At 46.3% G+C, this 15,807-nt stretch overlaps 1 protein-coding gene across 1 annotated transcript; it reads left to right on the forward strand.

The window, feature by feature from the left end:
- The first annotated feature begins 5,861 nt into the window (after window positions 1–5,861).
- Window positions 5,862–7,009, forward strand: TMEM30B (transmembrane protein 30B). Its single transcript, XM_015822947.1, has one exon. It carries the CDS (start codon window positions 5,862–5,864, stop codon window positions 6,951–6,953), a length of 1,092 nt encoding a protein of 363 aa, XP_015678433.1. The 3' UTR covers window positions 6,954–7,009.
- Window positions 7,010–15,807: the final 8,798 nt, after the last annotated feature.

A 15,807-nucleotide genomic window follows, 5' to 3' on the forward strand; every position in this document is an offset into this window, starting at 1 on the left:
CGACGACAGCGGCGCTGGGGCGGCGACGGCTGCCTTTATAGCCTCGCGGGCGGCTCAGGCCACGCCCCCGCATTGTCGCGACGTCGCTGTGGCCGCCGGGGATTGGCCGTCAGGACGACCTCGGGTCAGACGTGGGCCTATCAGGAGAGGCCGCTGGCGGGAAAGGATGGAAAGGAAGACGCGATAGGGCGGGAGGAGGCCGAAACGGGACTTGTCAATCCGGAGGCGGGAGGTTGAGCTTGGTTGGTACACAAGCACACATCGTCCCCTATTGGACTACCACTCCCAGAATTCCTCGCCCCTGGCTTGGTCGGCAGGGGTGGACGGGAGTTGAAGTCCACAGTCTCTGCAGGCTTCCGCATTTCGTAACCGTGTTTACTGTTGCTGCTGCTGCGTTCCCATAAGAAATCAAGGCTAAACTAAAATTAGGTTGCTTGTGAGTCAGCAGCCTGTGGTGGGGGAATGCAGCCCTTGCCTTAAAACGAGGCGTGGGCCAGGCAGTCCCATTAAATTGCAATGTGCTGCGTTTGGACATTGTGTAAAATTGAATGCAGCAACTCTGTTTTGCAGCCTTTTAGCTCTTTAACCCTGGCAGCTTTGGCTTTTAAACTGGGGCTTGGCAGCTGGAAACTGGGATGGAGAAGAATATTGGAAGTCGTCTTATTGAAGTCGTCTTCAAGTATCTTTATGTATCTCATCATTGCCTAGTCCTTCTTTTTACTAGGTTAGCCATACCCAATTCCTGCAACCACTTTATCATATCTTTTAATCTCCAAACCCCAAATCGTTTTTGTGGCTCTTCTGTGCACTCTTTCCAAGGTCTCACCATCTTTTTTATAATGTGGTGAGCAAAACTGGATGCAGTATTAGAGAAGACGAGGAGAACCTTCCCAGTTCTTATTTCCCAGGGGAAATTAGAGGACCTTGGTCAATCGCAGGGACCAGAGTCCCTTGATGAAGTTGGGCGGCCATAGAAATCGAATGGATGGATGGATGAATAAGACTCAGCCTATTGACACACACAGGCACACAAAGGGAGACCCATCTATTTGGGGCAAGTGAAGAAAACCCCAAGGAAAAAAAGGAATCAGTCACACTGTGTTCCATCCCTTGATTTACCCACATAAATTAACCATCTTAACCAGGGAGCCACTTCAAACATTTCGTATTGCCCAACTAATGCTATTTGGCTTTTCTTTAATCTGGTACTGATCACAAGCACAAAGAGTGATTTTTTTCCCTCCCACAAAAGCTCTTTTATTATACAAAATCAAAGGCCTGTGCTTGACTTCCAACCTCCATGCTAAGGCTGCCCATTGTTTCTCTAGTTCCCTCCTTATTTTAATCTAGAGTCTTCAGATCATTTTACATTGACAAGGATTTGCTATTTACTTTAATATGTAAATGTCTATCTCAGCCTTTTATCTCCATGTTCCTATCTGTTCTGCTTGTAGCTGATGTTTTCCTATCTTATCTACAGGATTTGTTAAGCTCCTTAGAGCCAAGCTCAGCTCGTTTGCATTTGAAAATCCTTCTCTATAGACTGGCAAATGCAGATTGTCTCTCCCACCCCCTGCCCCACAGCTGAGAGTCCTCTTTGAACTGATTTGTGGGGCTCTTGTCACTGAAATGCTGCAAGCTGTGGGCCTGTTTTGGGACTTTTGCAGATTCTGATCTGGTTTTTTGCCTACCTCTCAGGTTTAAATCCTGAGAGGATTAGTTTTCTTCTATTGTCTGGAGTACTGCTTTTCAACCTTGACTACTTTAAGATGGGTGGACTTCAACTCCCAGAATTCCCCAGCTAGCATGCTGTGAGATGAGAGGAATACAGCTCCCAGAATTCCTCAGCCAGCATGCTTTAATATGAATGGACCAACTCCCAGAATGCCCTAGCCAGCCCTAAAGCATTTCTGGCTGGGACATTCTGGGAGTTGAAGCCCACCCATCTTCAATTTGCCAAGGTTGAGAAACAGGACTGTAGATCTCTGTCCGTGTTGGCATGTACAAATCTGGAATGGTAACTTTCAGCCAGGTATCTTGGCATAGAATTAATGGCTGAGTGAACTTGTTAGGCGAGTCTGAAATAATTGCATCATTCTAAGCTGAAGCAAGAACCGGGCAACTTTTTATTTCTTTTTAATTGCCTTTATAAAAATAACACAAAAAGAAAAGGCTCTCAATCATTATAATGCTAATACGAACGTTTTGAAAGAAAAAAAAGGTACACATAAAAAGTGCTTTAAAAAGTGAAAAAAAAATAGAACAGATAAAAGAAAACAATACGATATATCATTAGAGCAATTAACAGTTACATAAGAGTGGAGCAACTTATTGTTTCATTTAGTTTTTACATCCACTTTCTATGCCAGAAACCAATTTAACTATTTCAATTTCAGTCTTGTGGATCTTGTAAGATCTTTCTCCAGTCAAATGAGCCAGAAATCAAAATAGTAACTCAAGAGATAAGAAATAACATTCAATATTGAATGTTTCGAAGTGAGGAAGCAATTAAAACTACCTTAGATCTTTATTTATTTATTTTTGCTTTTTTACTCACTGTTAAGCACTTTGTTGGCATTTTCCTACCAGGGGAGATTCTTATTAGTTTATTTATTTCAACTCTGGGTGACTTACAATTACAAAAATAATAAACAGCCTCATAAACAGAAAGAATTCATGGACAGTCCCAAGAGAGAGAGATGTGCCAAAATCCTATTCAAGAGGGGTTCAGTGATCACCTTGTTTAATACCCGAGAGAACAACTAAATTAACGATTATTGGAGTGTCATCAGGGTGGGAGTTATCCAGTAATCATTCCAAAGTATGGGTGTCATGACAGACAAGGCACGTCAGCAACATCCCACTAGATGACAATTTAATCCAGTGTTTCTACACCTCAGCAGCTTTAAGGTGTGTGGAGTTCAGCTCCCAGAATTCTCTAGCCAGCATTTTCCTGAGGAATTCTGGGAGCTGAAGTCCACCCACCTCAGAGCATGCTGGCTGAAGAATTCTGGGAGCTGAAGTCCACCCACCTCACAGCATGCTGGCTGGGGAATTCTGGGAATTGAAGTCCACCCATCTTAAAGTTGCCACGGTTGAGAAACACTGTTCTAGCAACATAATAGTTCTGCTGGTTTTAAAAAATGGTCTTCTCCAGTAAGTTGCTGGCATTACCAAACAGCAGAGATCTTTTGCCAACAGCAAGATTTGCAGAAAGGATGTTGTTCAGAAGCAGTCCCAGGCCAGAGCGATATAATTGTTATGGGTTTATGGAAGAAATTCACCTGGAGATAGTTACCTGCATTTCAAGGTGCGCCCTGTAATTTGCAGCCTTATGTGACTTATTGCCTTTCTGGATAGAACCAGGTGCTGCTTTCACATTGTGTAAGAGAGGAAGCGTGGTCCAGGTTAAGTGTCTGATGCAATCCTGAAGCTGTTTGCAGAGGGGATTTTTAAAAGCCACACTGCACTGTGAGGATTTCTCACACAAGCGACAACCCAAAAGGAAAAGTGAGTGTGTTTGTGCTGCATTATAGAAGCCGTCCTTGACTTACGGTGACAACTGACCCTAACGTTTCTGTTGCCAAGCACAACATTTGATAAGTGAATTTTGTCCCATTATGGCCAGCTTTTGAGAGACTCCTGCATGTATTCAATTTCTTTAATTAAAAAAGGAAGACAGACATAAAGGAGATGAAAAAAATAAATGATGTACTGATAGAGGGGAATATTTAGATATTAGATAACCTTTATTGTCATTTTTTTACTGTGGGCCCAACGGCACACAATAAAAATGAAATTTAGTTGCTTGCTCTCAAAAGTGTACATTTGCAGCTGAGGGGTGAAATGGGGGATCCTTGGTGCTCTATGAGCTTGGTTGTTTTCTTGCAGACTTTTCATCACTCAGCTAAGTAACATCACTGCGAACCACCCCTCCCTTCTGGCAACTGATGATGTTGCCTAGTTTGGTAATGAAATGCCTGCTAGAAAACAAACAAATTCCCAGAGCACCAAGGACCCCACAGTCCTCCTCCTCCTCCTCCTCCTCCTCCTCCTCCTCTTCCTCACAAACCACCACTCCCTTCTAGCACTGATGATGTTGCCTAGTTTGGTAATGAAACGTCAGCAAGAAAACAACCAAGCTCAGAGAGCACCAAGGGCCTCTCAAAAAAAAAAAGATGGATCTGGAAGCCATCCAAGTTTCTGAACAGATGCTCCCCGTGCTGCAATATTTAGGGCAGATCCCACTTTTCCTTTTTTCCCCCTCTGATCCACAGGTTGGGACTTTGCAGGCCATCCCTGCCACCCCGGGGGATCCTAAATAAAGCAGACAGAAGACAGTCAGGGCCTCTGTTCCCTTGAGGTTACTCTCTGAAGTGGCTGGGCTGCCCACAGATAAAACCAGCTCTTCCACTTCCATTTTCATCAGCTGTTGCCTTACCAGGTGTCAGATGCCTCTTTCCTTCAGGCTGGTGCAATCCTCAGTACTGGCGGTCCTCCATTTACAACAGTTCAGTTAGTGACCGCGTGAAGTTACAACGGCACTGAAAGATGTGACCTAGGACCGTTTTTCATACTTACGACCGCTGCAGCTTCCCCATTAGGGCCTTAGGCGGTCCCCAGGGGGCTGGCTGGGGTATTGACTGACAAGGGGGAAAACGTAGGGGAAGTTAGAGGACACAGAGCCCCCTGGCGGCTCAGTTGGGTATTGCAGGGTCCCTGACATCTCCAAGCACCAAATCTTAAGATAAGTATTAATGTTCCTGATCCATGAACTCAAGATGGACCAGGGCAGGGGTAGTCAACCTTGGCTCTTTTATGACTCGTGGACTTCAACTCCCAGAATTCCTGAGTCAGCACAGGAATTCTGGGAGTTGAAGTCCACGAGTCATAAAAGAGCCAAGGTTGACTACCCCTGGTATAGGGGAAGTGGGAGACTGGGAGATTGGATGGTTGGAGGACAAAAGCCAGGAAGTGCAAAAGCAGAATAGAGAATAACAGAGTCGGAAGGGACCTTGAAGGTCTTCTAGTCCAGCCCTCTGCTCAAGCAGAAAACCTTATCAGATTCCAGACAAACGGTGGTCGAATCTCTTCCTGCAAACCTCCAGTGAGGGATGAGGCTAGCCTTTCCACCGATCGTTCCCACCGAACAAATACTTGCATTCACTAATTCAAGGCCACGCGGGGGCTTCAGCTCCCAGGTCCAGGCGTCTTCAAGTTGCCAAGGGGTGGGGGGGGAACCCTCTCCCAAAGGCGGGATTCCCTCTCTGCCCCGATGGGATGGAGAAAGCCGAGAGAGGGACCCGCCACCCGAAGAGGCCGGCCCCGGCGCCCCGCAGGCAGCCAGCGGGAGGGGGCAGCCAGCGCCGTCGGAACGGCCCACCTGGAAGGTGCACCCGCCCGGCCCGCGGGACCCGGCTCCAAACCATCGGATGGGTGGGCGGGGACGCCTCCTGCTGGGCCCCGGACTCACCTGCGCCTTCCTTCCCGGCGCGCAGGTGAGGCCGGAGGGGCGGGGCGACGAGCCCTGCTCCCTGGACTCACCTGCGCCTTCCTTCCCGGCGCGCAGGTGAGGCCGGAGGGGCGGGGCGACGAGTCCTGGTCCCTGGACTCACCTGCGCCTTCCTTCCCGGCGCGCAGGTGAGTGGAGGGGCGGGGCCCAACCGGCGGCGTCCCCGCCCACCTGTCCGAGGCCGCGTCCGAGGCCGCCGCCCTCACCTGAGGCGCGCGAGAGGCCGCCGCGGCCCGCCCACCTGTCCCTGCTGGCGGCGGCTTCCGGCCTCGGGCCACTCCGAGGGCGCGGTCGCGGGCTCCGGGGCAGGGCGGCGGGGCCAGCGGCGTTGGATCGGCCGGAGGGCGGCATGGCTTCGGGCTCTTATAACGTCAGCCGCGCCTTCCACGAGGCGCCGCCGCCGCCGCCGCAGAACCGGCCGGACAACACGGCCTTCACCCAGCAGCGCCTGCCGGCCTGGCAGCCGCTGCTGTCGGCGGGCACGGTGCTGCCGCTCTTCTTCGGGCTGGGCCTCGCCTTCCTGGCCGTCGGGCTGGGCCTTCACTTCACCTCGGCGGGCATCCAGGAGCTGGAGCTGGACTACACCGGCGGGCCCGGCACCAACTGCTCCAGCTGCGCCAGCCTGACCAACAGCAGCAACCCGCGCCGGGTCTCCTCCTGCCAGTGCTGGCTGAAATTCCGGCTGGCCGCCGCCTTCCCGCTGCCCGTCTGCCTCTACTACCAGCTCTCCAACTACTTCCAGAACAACCGGCGCTACAGCATCTCCCGGGATTACGAGCAGCTCAGCGGGATCGCCTGGGCGCTGCGCCACCCCTTCCAGGAGTGCCAGCCCTACCAGTTCAACAGCCAGGGGGTGCCCATCGCGCCCTGCGGGTCGGTGGCCAACAGCCTCTTCAACGACACCTTTGAGCTCTACCAGCAGCTGCAGAACGGCTCTCTGGCCAACGTGACGTTGGATAAGCGGGGTATCTCCTGGTGGACCGACACCAACGTCAAGTTCCAAAACCCGGAGCCGGTCAACAACAGCTTGTGCCAGGCCTTCAGCGGCACGGCCAAGCCTCCCTTCTGGTCCCGGGAGGTCTGCAAGCTGGACCCCTACGACGTCAACAACACGGGCTTTGTCAACGAGGAATTCATTGTCTGGATGCGCACGGCTGCCCTGCCCACTTTCCGAAAGCTTTACGCCCGCATCCGTCACGACAACTTCTCAGGGGCACTGCCCCCGGGCACGTACTACCTGAACATCGGCTACAATTACCCCGTGCTGGCTTTCCACGGTACCAAGAAGGTCATCTTGAGCACCCTCTCTTGGATGGGGGGTAAGAATCCTTTCCTGGGCATTACCTTCTTGGTCCTGGGCTCTGCCTGTATCCTGGGTGGCATCCTCATGACGGTGGTCCATTTCAAATACCGGCACCAGATTGAGGATGAGGATGATTAGGAGGCCCAGGACATCTCATCATTCCTCAGGTGGCATGACGAAGGACTGGGGAATTCTGGGAGATGCTGGCGAAGGGCATCCAGCAAACTGGAAGCTGACATCTGAAGAGCATCGGGCTTCAAAAAGCTGTGAATAATTGGACTGTAGCAGGAAATGAGGTTGATGCTTCTCAACCCATGAAGAATAAATTCAGTCTATTGTGTAGCTTTTCTTGAAAATAATCCTCAGCTCCGTAATTTTTCAAGCCGGTGAAGTTGATTTCTTGTGAAATGGCAGAGGGAAATTGACTGCCATCATTTGAAATCATTAGAAGTTTGATATGAAGGGTGTGGCTAACACAACATGGCTTGGGAAACAGTGCTGTTTTCCTTATGAAGGTACTTCCTCCAAGCAAACTGATGATTACATATGAATGTTGGAAACTATCATTTAATTTGGATCTTAGATTTGGCCTTAAATGCTGGGGAGATAACCCAGCATTTGTTGTCTACGCAATATTTACTCATCGATAACTACTACGTGTTGCTGATCCCCTAGGATGGTATTGACATGTTTGGGGTAAATTCAGTTGGTTAATTAACAGTCTATTATGTAAATATAGCCAATGAAAAATGTATACAGGTAGTCCTCGACTTACGAACATAATTTAGCCCAAAATTTCTGTTGCTGATTTTGCAACCTTTTTTGACACAATTGTTTAGTGAATCACTGCAATTGTTAAGTCTGCAACACGGCTGTTAAGTGAATCTGACCTCCCCATTGACTTTGCTTGTCAGAAGGTTGCAAAAGGGGATCACACGACCCCGGGACACTGTGACCGTCATAAATATGAGTCAGTTGCCAAACGTGTGAATTTTGATCACGTGACCACGGAGAGGCTGCAATGGTCGCAAGTGTGAAAAATGGTCATAAGTCATATTTTTCAGTGCCGCTGTAACTTTGAACGGTCACTAAACAAACCGTTGCAAGTCAAGGACTGTAATAAAGACAAGCTTTAAGCTTGTTAGCCAACTGTTTCTTAGCTAAGAAAGTTCATGGAATAACTGACTTCTTATCACTTTGGGTGGAGTTATCTTCCCCACACACACACACCCTCTTGCATTTGCAATGATGTAGTTCAGGGGTCTTCAAACTTGGCCCTTTTATGACTTGTGGACTTCAACTCCCAGAATTCCTCAGCCAGGCACGTGTCCACAAGTCATAAAAGGGCCAAGTTTGAAGACCCCTGCTATAGACTATTTAGTCACTATGTAGTTAAATCTTATTTTTATCGGGGAGAATTTTTAGATTTTCATGAGAAATCAAGTTCCTTCTTAAGCTCGTGCAATCTCTGTGAAATGGTGTTGCTTTCCTTAAAAATCATACACTGCCCTAAAAATACTTGATATTGCTATGCCATTTGGGATGCCTATTTATGCCTATGATACTTGATAATTAATATGCCAGAATGGATATTCTGATGGGATATTTTATATTTCCAAAGTGATTCTCAGGTGTTTTATCTCTTTAATAATGCAACTCGTTTCTTATTGGAAGCTTTAAGTGTGCATTTTGGTGAAAAGTACACATCACGTTTCCCCTTTTCTGACTTGAAGAGTTTTCCAGAGTTTACCTTTCTGTATTTTAATCAAATAAATGACATTATGGTAATGAAATTGCATCGTGTTTTTATTGGCTGCTGAAGGAAGCCTGAGATAATGTGACAATTAATGGTGTGGATTTGAGTTGTGGGTTACAGGTCATTCTCGACTTACCACCACAACTGAGCCCAAAATTTCTGTTGCTAAGTGAGACAGTCTTTAAGTGAACTTTGTCCCAGTTTACAACCTTTGTGATTAAATGAATCACTGCAGTTGTTAAATTAGTAATACAGTGGTGAAGGGATTCTGGATTCCCCATTGACTTTGCTTGTCAAACGGTCCCAAAAGGGGATCACGAGACCCCGGGACACCATCATAAATTTGAGTCAGTTGCCAAGCCTGATCACGTGACCATAGTGATGCTGCAACGGTCATAAGTGTGAAAAACGGTCATATTTGGGGTGTTCATTCCAAACTCTGCACTTTAACTATGCACTCTGGGATGGACACCCTTCGGATGGTGAGGGAGTATGAACGGATTTACCAGAAAACATTGCAGACTCCAGGAACCATTTGCCCTTCAGTTTGGGATGCAGACAACATGGATTCACCCCCAACAGCCTTGCGGTGAAGGGACCCAGGGCAGAATTGGATGTGCATTATAATCAAGTGACGCGTCCTTCCAAAAATCACGCGTTAGGCTTCAAAAGGGAGCCACGGCCATTCTCTTGGGATAAGAGTAGAGTTCACAGTGTTTGAATTATGCTCTAGTTCAGTGGTTCTCAACCTTTTTAATGCAGCGACCCCCCCAACCGGTCGTAAGTCGAGGACTAAACCGGTCGTAAGTTGAGGACTAAACCGGTCATAAGTCGAGGACTACCCAACCGATTGTAAGTCGAGGACTTTCCCTGCCCGGGAGCGCCGCGCATGTGTGGTTCCGCCCCCTGCGCCGGCCGAGGCGTAGCTGGCAAGCGGCAGAGACGGAGCAGGTCGACCACCAGCTGGCCCAGCCCAAGGGAGGTAAGGCACCCGCCGGAAAAGGGGAAAAAAATGGTGGACAAAAAAATGGACAAAAAAAATGGCGGACAGCCTTGCTTGGCGACCCCCGTGAAATGGTCGATCGACCCCAAATGGGGTCCCGACCCACAGGTTGAGAACCACTGCTCTAGTTCTTGTAAAATAGTGTTAAGATAAAAGACAATATGGTAAGAGTCAGGTCAACCAGCTCTGCTGGTCTGGAAGCAACTTCAAGATCTTGCTCAAAGCCGTTTCCTGGTCCTTGTTTATTTACACAAGGCCTTTCCTCTCCATTTGACTTGCTGCTATCTTCAGACCAAGCAGATGTTGAGTAAAGTTGCAATTTCTCAAAAACGTGTCTGTCCTGTTAATCAAGTTCCCTTGGTCTGCTCCACAAATATTCTTTATTCTTCTTTTTCCTTCTTCCTTGCACATAGCAGAATGGGTATCTCAGTGAACAAGTGGAGATGGTAAGAGGCATTTTATGCCAGATCAACACATGAAACTAGTGGGCACCCTGGAAGACTCTTGAAGAGAAGAGTCGTGGTGGTGCAGTGGTTAGAATGCAGCATTGCAGGCTGACTCTGCCCGCTGCCTGGAGTTCGATCCTGACTGGTCTCAAGGTTGACTCGGCCTTCTATCCTTCCGAAATGAGGACCCAGATTGTTGAGGGCAAGATGCTGATTCTGTCAACATGCTTAGAGAAGCCTGTAAAGCACTATGAAGCGGTATATAAGTCTCAGGGCTATTGCTATTGCAGGCTGACTCTGCCCACTGCCAGCAGTTCAATTCTCACTGGCTCAGGGTTGACTCAGCCTTCCAAGGTTGGTAAAATGAGGACCCAGATTGTTGGGGGCAAGAGGCTGACTCTGTAAACTGCTTAGAGAGGGCTGTAAAGCACTGTGAAGCAGTATATAAGTCTAAGTGCAAAGTGCTATCTCCGATGCTTACTGCTTTCCTACGTTGTGCCACTAGGTGGCAGTAAAAGATAACCAGCTTTTTCTCTCCTGCTTCTTCCTTTCCTTTCGTCCTCTTTGAATTTTTTTTTTTAAATGTATCCACAGTTTTCTCCAGTTCACTTGTTCAATGTTGGGGTGTCTATTTTAACCTCACTTGGGGAAAAGCAATTACAAGTATTACTTTAATACCATTTAAGAGCAATTTTTTTGAAAGGGATTTCTGCTCCTCCCCAAAAGTGTAGCCACTAAAGGGACAATAACTCAGAATCCTGTTGGTTTAGATCCTCCCAAACTCCACTCCCTTCTAGCACTGATGATGTTACCTAGTTTGGCAATGAAACATCTGCAAGAAAACCACCAAGCCCAGAGAGCACCAAGGACCCCTCAGTAGTATTCCTACATGTACTAATCCTATTCTAATGGGCTGTCTGAATGAAGTCCCAGAGAGGTTGAGGACTTGGTTTCCAAAGAACAGTTTCTCACTTTCTCACTCTGACTAAAAGAGAGTGAAAGGATTCTTGTAATAAACTAGTTGCATTTCTGAAAATAAAGGAAAGCTTGTTCTCGTTAAGAGGTCAGCCGTGATATGGGACAGCAGCTATATTTGAACAAATCGCAGTGAAAAAGGTGCAGAAAACAAGGGCCGCTCTGTGCCAAGAGGATTTCATGCTGAGCAGATTCTGAACATTCAGTTCTTTCCTTGGAGAAACTAAAAAAAGCATCTGTTCCATTTATGATGAACGGTTGCGGGAATTGGGTCTGTCTAGTCTAACGAAGAGAAGAACGAGGGGCGATATGATAGCAGTGTGCCTGTACTCGAGGGGCTGTCAGAGAGAAGGGGAATACAATTGAACAAATTTGTACAAATTCAGTTGTACAAATACAACTGAAACATAAGTCGACCAGAAAAGATGCTATATGTCAGCGATGGCGAACCTTTTAGAGACCGAGTGCCCAAACTGCAACCCAAAGCCCACTTATGCATCGTCAGGTGCCGGGTGGGTGTGGTCCATTGGGTGGGTGTGGCCCATTGGGTGGGCGTGGCTGCGGTGGTAATAGCAGACTGGGTGGGACTAAAAAGTTCAATCAATCAATTCCAACTTTGCAAGATCTTTTTTTTTCCCGCGAGAAGTTGAAATTGACTGATTGAACCTTTTTTTTTTTTTGCACATGGCGGCGGAGGCCTAAAGCGAAAAGGTTTTATAAAACCCAGCTGAAGGCCTAGGACTGGGGCGACGGTGCGCGTGCCCACAGAGAGGGCTCTGAGTGCCGCCTCTGGCACCCGTGCCATAGGTTCGCCACCACTGCTACAGTATATGTTGATGTTATTGTTCTTTGTACACAAGAACACAAGAAAAATCTTTACATTCAACCTCGTATGTATCGAAAGTATTAAGAATGATATTCGTTTAAGGTTGCTACTGGAAGAAGATCAAGGAAATATATCATTAACTAATATATTGATTATGGAATTATAGAAATTAATTATGATTGACTGTTTTTAAATATATGAACCCAGACAACACCTTGTTTACTAAGCACTAAAGATTGCTATTGTAAAAAAAAATCAATAAAATATATTTTTTTTAAAAAGAGAGAGAGAGAGAGAGAGAGAGAAGGGTCAACGTATTCTCCAAAAAACCTGAGGGCAGGACAAGAAGTAACGGAGGGCAGATCATTAAAGAAAGACCCAATATAGAACTAAGAGAGAAATTCCCCAGCAGTGAGAACAATTAACCAGTGGAAGGGCTTGCCTTAGGAAGTTGTGGGTGCTCCAACACTAGAGGTTTTCAAGAAGAGATTGAACAACTGTTTGTCTGGAATGGAATAAGGTTTCCTGCCTTGAGCAGGGGGCTGGATTGGAAGACCTCCAAGATCCCTTCCAACTCTGTATTCTGTCTGATCAGAGTAGTTTAAGTTGATTTCCCAAGCAGTTTGAAGCCCACCGAGATGAGAAGGAAGAGAGGGGAGAACCTCAAATCAAGAGGGACTATTTTTTGAAACTCGTTCTTTCCATGCACTGATCAGCCCAACATTCATTTAACTCAAAGAGGGAAAGATCTATTACTGGCTTATGGTAAACGCTCTTCTCTTCTTACCCAAGTTCTCATGAAGGTTTATCGCTTCATATCTAGTTTAAAAGGATCCAATAACAGGCCATGGGAAAAATCCCTTGGCAGAAGCATCAGCAACCTGAGCAGTGAGTGGGAAACCACCCCAGTTTATTGGGATATAAATAGCAACCTTCCGGGTTGCATCCAAAGTTGTGTTCTTCTTGGCTTGTGTTGCATTTCTCCCAAGGTCCTAAGAAGTGGTCACTCTCAGTTGCATGAAATGAATTCATTTGAACTGAGTAGAGCAGGGTGGGGTCCAACCTTGGCAACTTTAAGACTTGTGGACTCCAACTCCCAGAATTCCCCAGCCAGCATGAATTCTGAATGTGCCTTCTGGACTTGCTTTTGCTTTGTGGACTTGCCTTTTCCCGGTGGATTTGCGCTGTTTGTTTTTTTTATGGACTAGACTGTTGAATTCCTTGGGAGTTACACTGGTGTTGGCATGGGGAATTTCTGGGGAAGACTATCTGGGGCTCAGTAAAGACTCCTAACACCTGTGGCTAGTGCCAGTGTGAGCGGGACAGGACAATATGTCACTAAACGCCTTGAAATTATAATAGTCTTCTGCATTGCCACTACAGTACACTGGCCCTCTGAATAAAGCCACGCCAGATATGGTCTTCATCATCTCTTCTCTATGTCCATGGAGATTCTCAGTCACCCAGGTCATGGTTGTCCCAAAGGTGCATTTTCAAGAGGCAACTGGACCTTCTTGTTTTTCTTTGAAGACGTTTCGCTTGTCATCCAAGAAGCTTCTTCAACTCTGACTGGATGGTGAGGAAAGGAGGGTCAAAGAGACCATCTATGTCAACAGAGGGGGAGGGATACGACATCATCTATCTTCAGTCTACAGTACAGTCCTTTCAGCAGTTCCAAGAAGGCTTCACATCCCTTTGCACCACTCAGGTGATCCTGAGGACACAGATAAACCTCCAAGTGGCCTCAACGACTCTCTCAAAGGATGCAAATGACCAGCTGTCTGCAAGGAGTATAAATCCTTCCATTCCCCACCATCCAGTCAGAGCTGAAGAGCTTCTTGGATGAGAAGCAAAACATTTTCAAAGAAAAACAAGAAAGTCCAGTTGCCTTTTGTAAGAAAGCACTTTGGGATATCCATTCTCTATGTTCATCTATCAAACTCATTCAACCTTCCCTCGTTTTCCAGTCTGTCTCCATTTTTATGGCCCTTCTTTAGTACATCCAGCTGTTCCAGTCCATGTCCTCCTTAAATTAAAGTCTGAAGTTAGCAAAGTCTCACCTGCAGCCTCTCATTTCTTTAGCTTGTTAAATACTGCACGGTGTTTTCCCCTCGATCTTCAAACATTTCTCGTCCCTGACTGACATTTTTGAAAGTCATGATGGGTGTAACTCAGATCCAGTGTTAAGTTGTGATGAGAACTATGTTGTAAATGTCAGCGGCGTGAATAATATCAGCTCGAATGTGTTTAGGAGGTCATGATACAGGTGAAAGTTAATGTTTTACAACAAGGCAATGCAAGCTATACGTGTTGAATTTTTTTTTTTTTAAATTGGGATGTGGCGAAATTAACTGTATTGATTAGAGATAATGGATTAGATAAGTCCATAAGAACTGGAAACCGTTTATGGACTTTCTGCATGTTAAATACAATAACAAATGGTTAACAGAGGGCTTTGAGGATTAGTGTTATTTCTGGGCTGAGTAACCTTGAGCCAGTCACTCTTTCTCAGCCCTAAGAAGGACACAATGGCAAGCCACTTCTGGAAAAAAAGGCCTTTCAAGGAAACTGCAAGGATTTCTCCAGGCCATTTCCAAGAATTGGATAGGATTGAACAGAAGAGGGGTGGTAGAATGAAGAGGTCAAGTATGTAAATGACATTAAAAGAGATTGTAAAAAGAATCTCTTTAAATGGGTTGAATGGTCAATCAAATGGCAGATGTAGTTTGATTTATGTAAGGGTCAAGTGATGTTGCCTTAGAAGGAAAAGCTTCAGGATACACTGATGGGATCAGAGCTGTCTGTTTAATCAAGAACAGGATGTGGAGATGATCATGGAATGGTCAATAAAGATGTTGGCTCAGGATGAAACAGCTCCGGACAAAAACAAAAGGCTAATAAGAAAAAGGGATTGCAAATAAAATGGCCAACCGTATAATGAATTTACAGAAATGTATAACCACATCTGCACTAGAGCGTATAGTTCTAGTTGCCACATTTATAAAGATACAATAGAACTGGAAAAATCGCCAAACAGTACAATCAAAGTGTTTGGGACTATAACACTTTTCTTATGAGAAAAATCTAGAAGGTTTGGGGTTGTTGATCTTGGGGAAAAAAAGGCAACTGGATGGAACATAATCCAGATGTGTAAAGCTTTGTACGACATGGAGAAAAAGATTTTTTTTCCTCTCTCTCTCCATGCCATTGAGATCAAGAGGTCTTTCAATAAGGAGATTTAGAAGAGACAATAGCAAGCATTTCTTCTTATAGTTCATAATCAACCTGTGGGATTTACTGCCAAATGACCTGGTCTCTCTTCCACCAGATGTCACGACCACTAACTTGGCTTTAAGGAAAGGTCAGATAAACTGGAGGCTCCATTGCTGGAGGTTTTCAAAAATAGACTGGGCAACCATTTGTCCGGGATGGTATAAGATCTCCTGCCTTGAGCAGAAGGCTGGACTAGAAGACCTCCGAGGTCCCTCCCAGCCCTATAATTCTATGTTCTATTTTCCATGAGAGGGAAACCACAATGGGAGAGATGCATGTGTTGGTCTCTTGCTTGTGAGCAGTGCAGAGACATTAGTTGACCCCTGTGAGGGACAAAACGTTATTCTTTCATTTGTACATTTGAGGTAGAACTTTAGAATCTTGTGACCTTCTTGATGGTTTTCTGAAATGCGTAGTTGCTTATAATGATAAATTCTGTAGATGGTCATTAAAGAGGAGAAGGATTAAGAGTGGAGGAGGGGAGGAGGGAGGAGGAGGAGGAGGAGGGAAGGAGAACTATGGAACCCTGAAAGACTAGAGCACTTTTTTTAAAAAATCTTTTAAAGAGAGGCTGGGCAGGTCCTTGAGCAGGATTGGCAAGGCACATGTCTGTGAAAGTTGCCCCCAGAATGGAAGATCCCAGTGCCAGAGGAGACATAAAACAGGAAAAATTCAGAATAATTAAAGCCCGTGCTTCCATCGCCTTGCTGCTT

Source organism: Protobothrops mucrosquamatus, unplaced genomic scaffold (assembly GCF_001527695.2).
Source record: "Protobothrops mucrosquamatus isolate PMUCROS unplaced genomic scaffold, P.Mucros_1.0 scaffold1729, whole genome shotgun sequence".
In the NCBI taxonomy this organism is placed as follows: Eukaryota; Metazoa; Chordata; class Lepidosauria; order Squamata; family Viperidae; genus Protobothrops; species Protobothrops mucrosquamatus.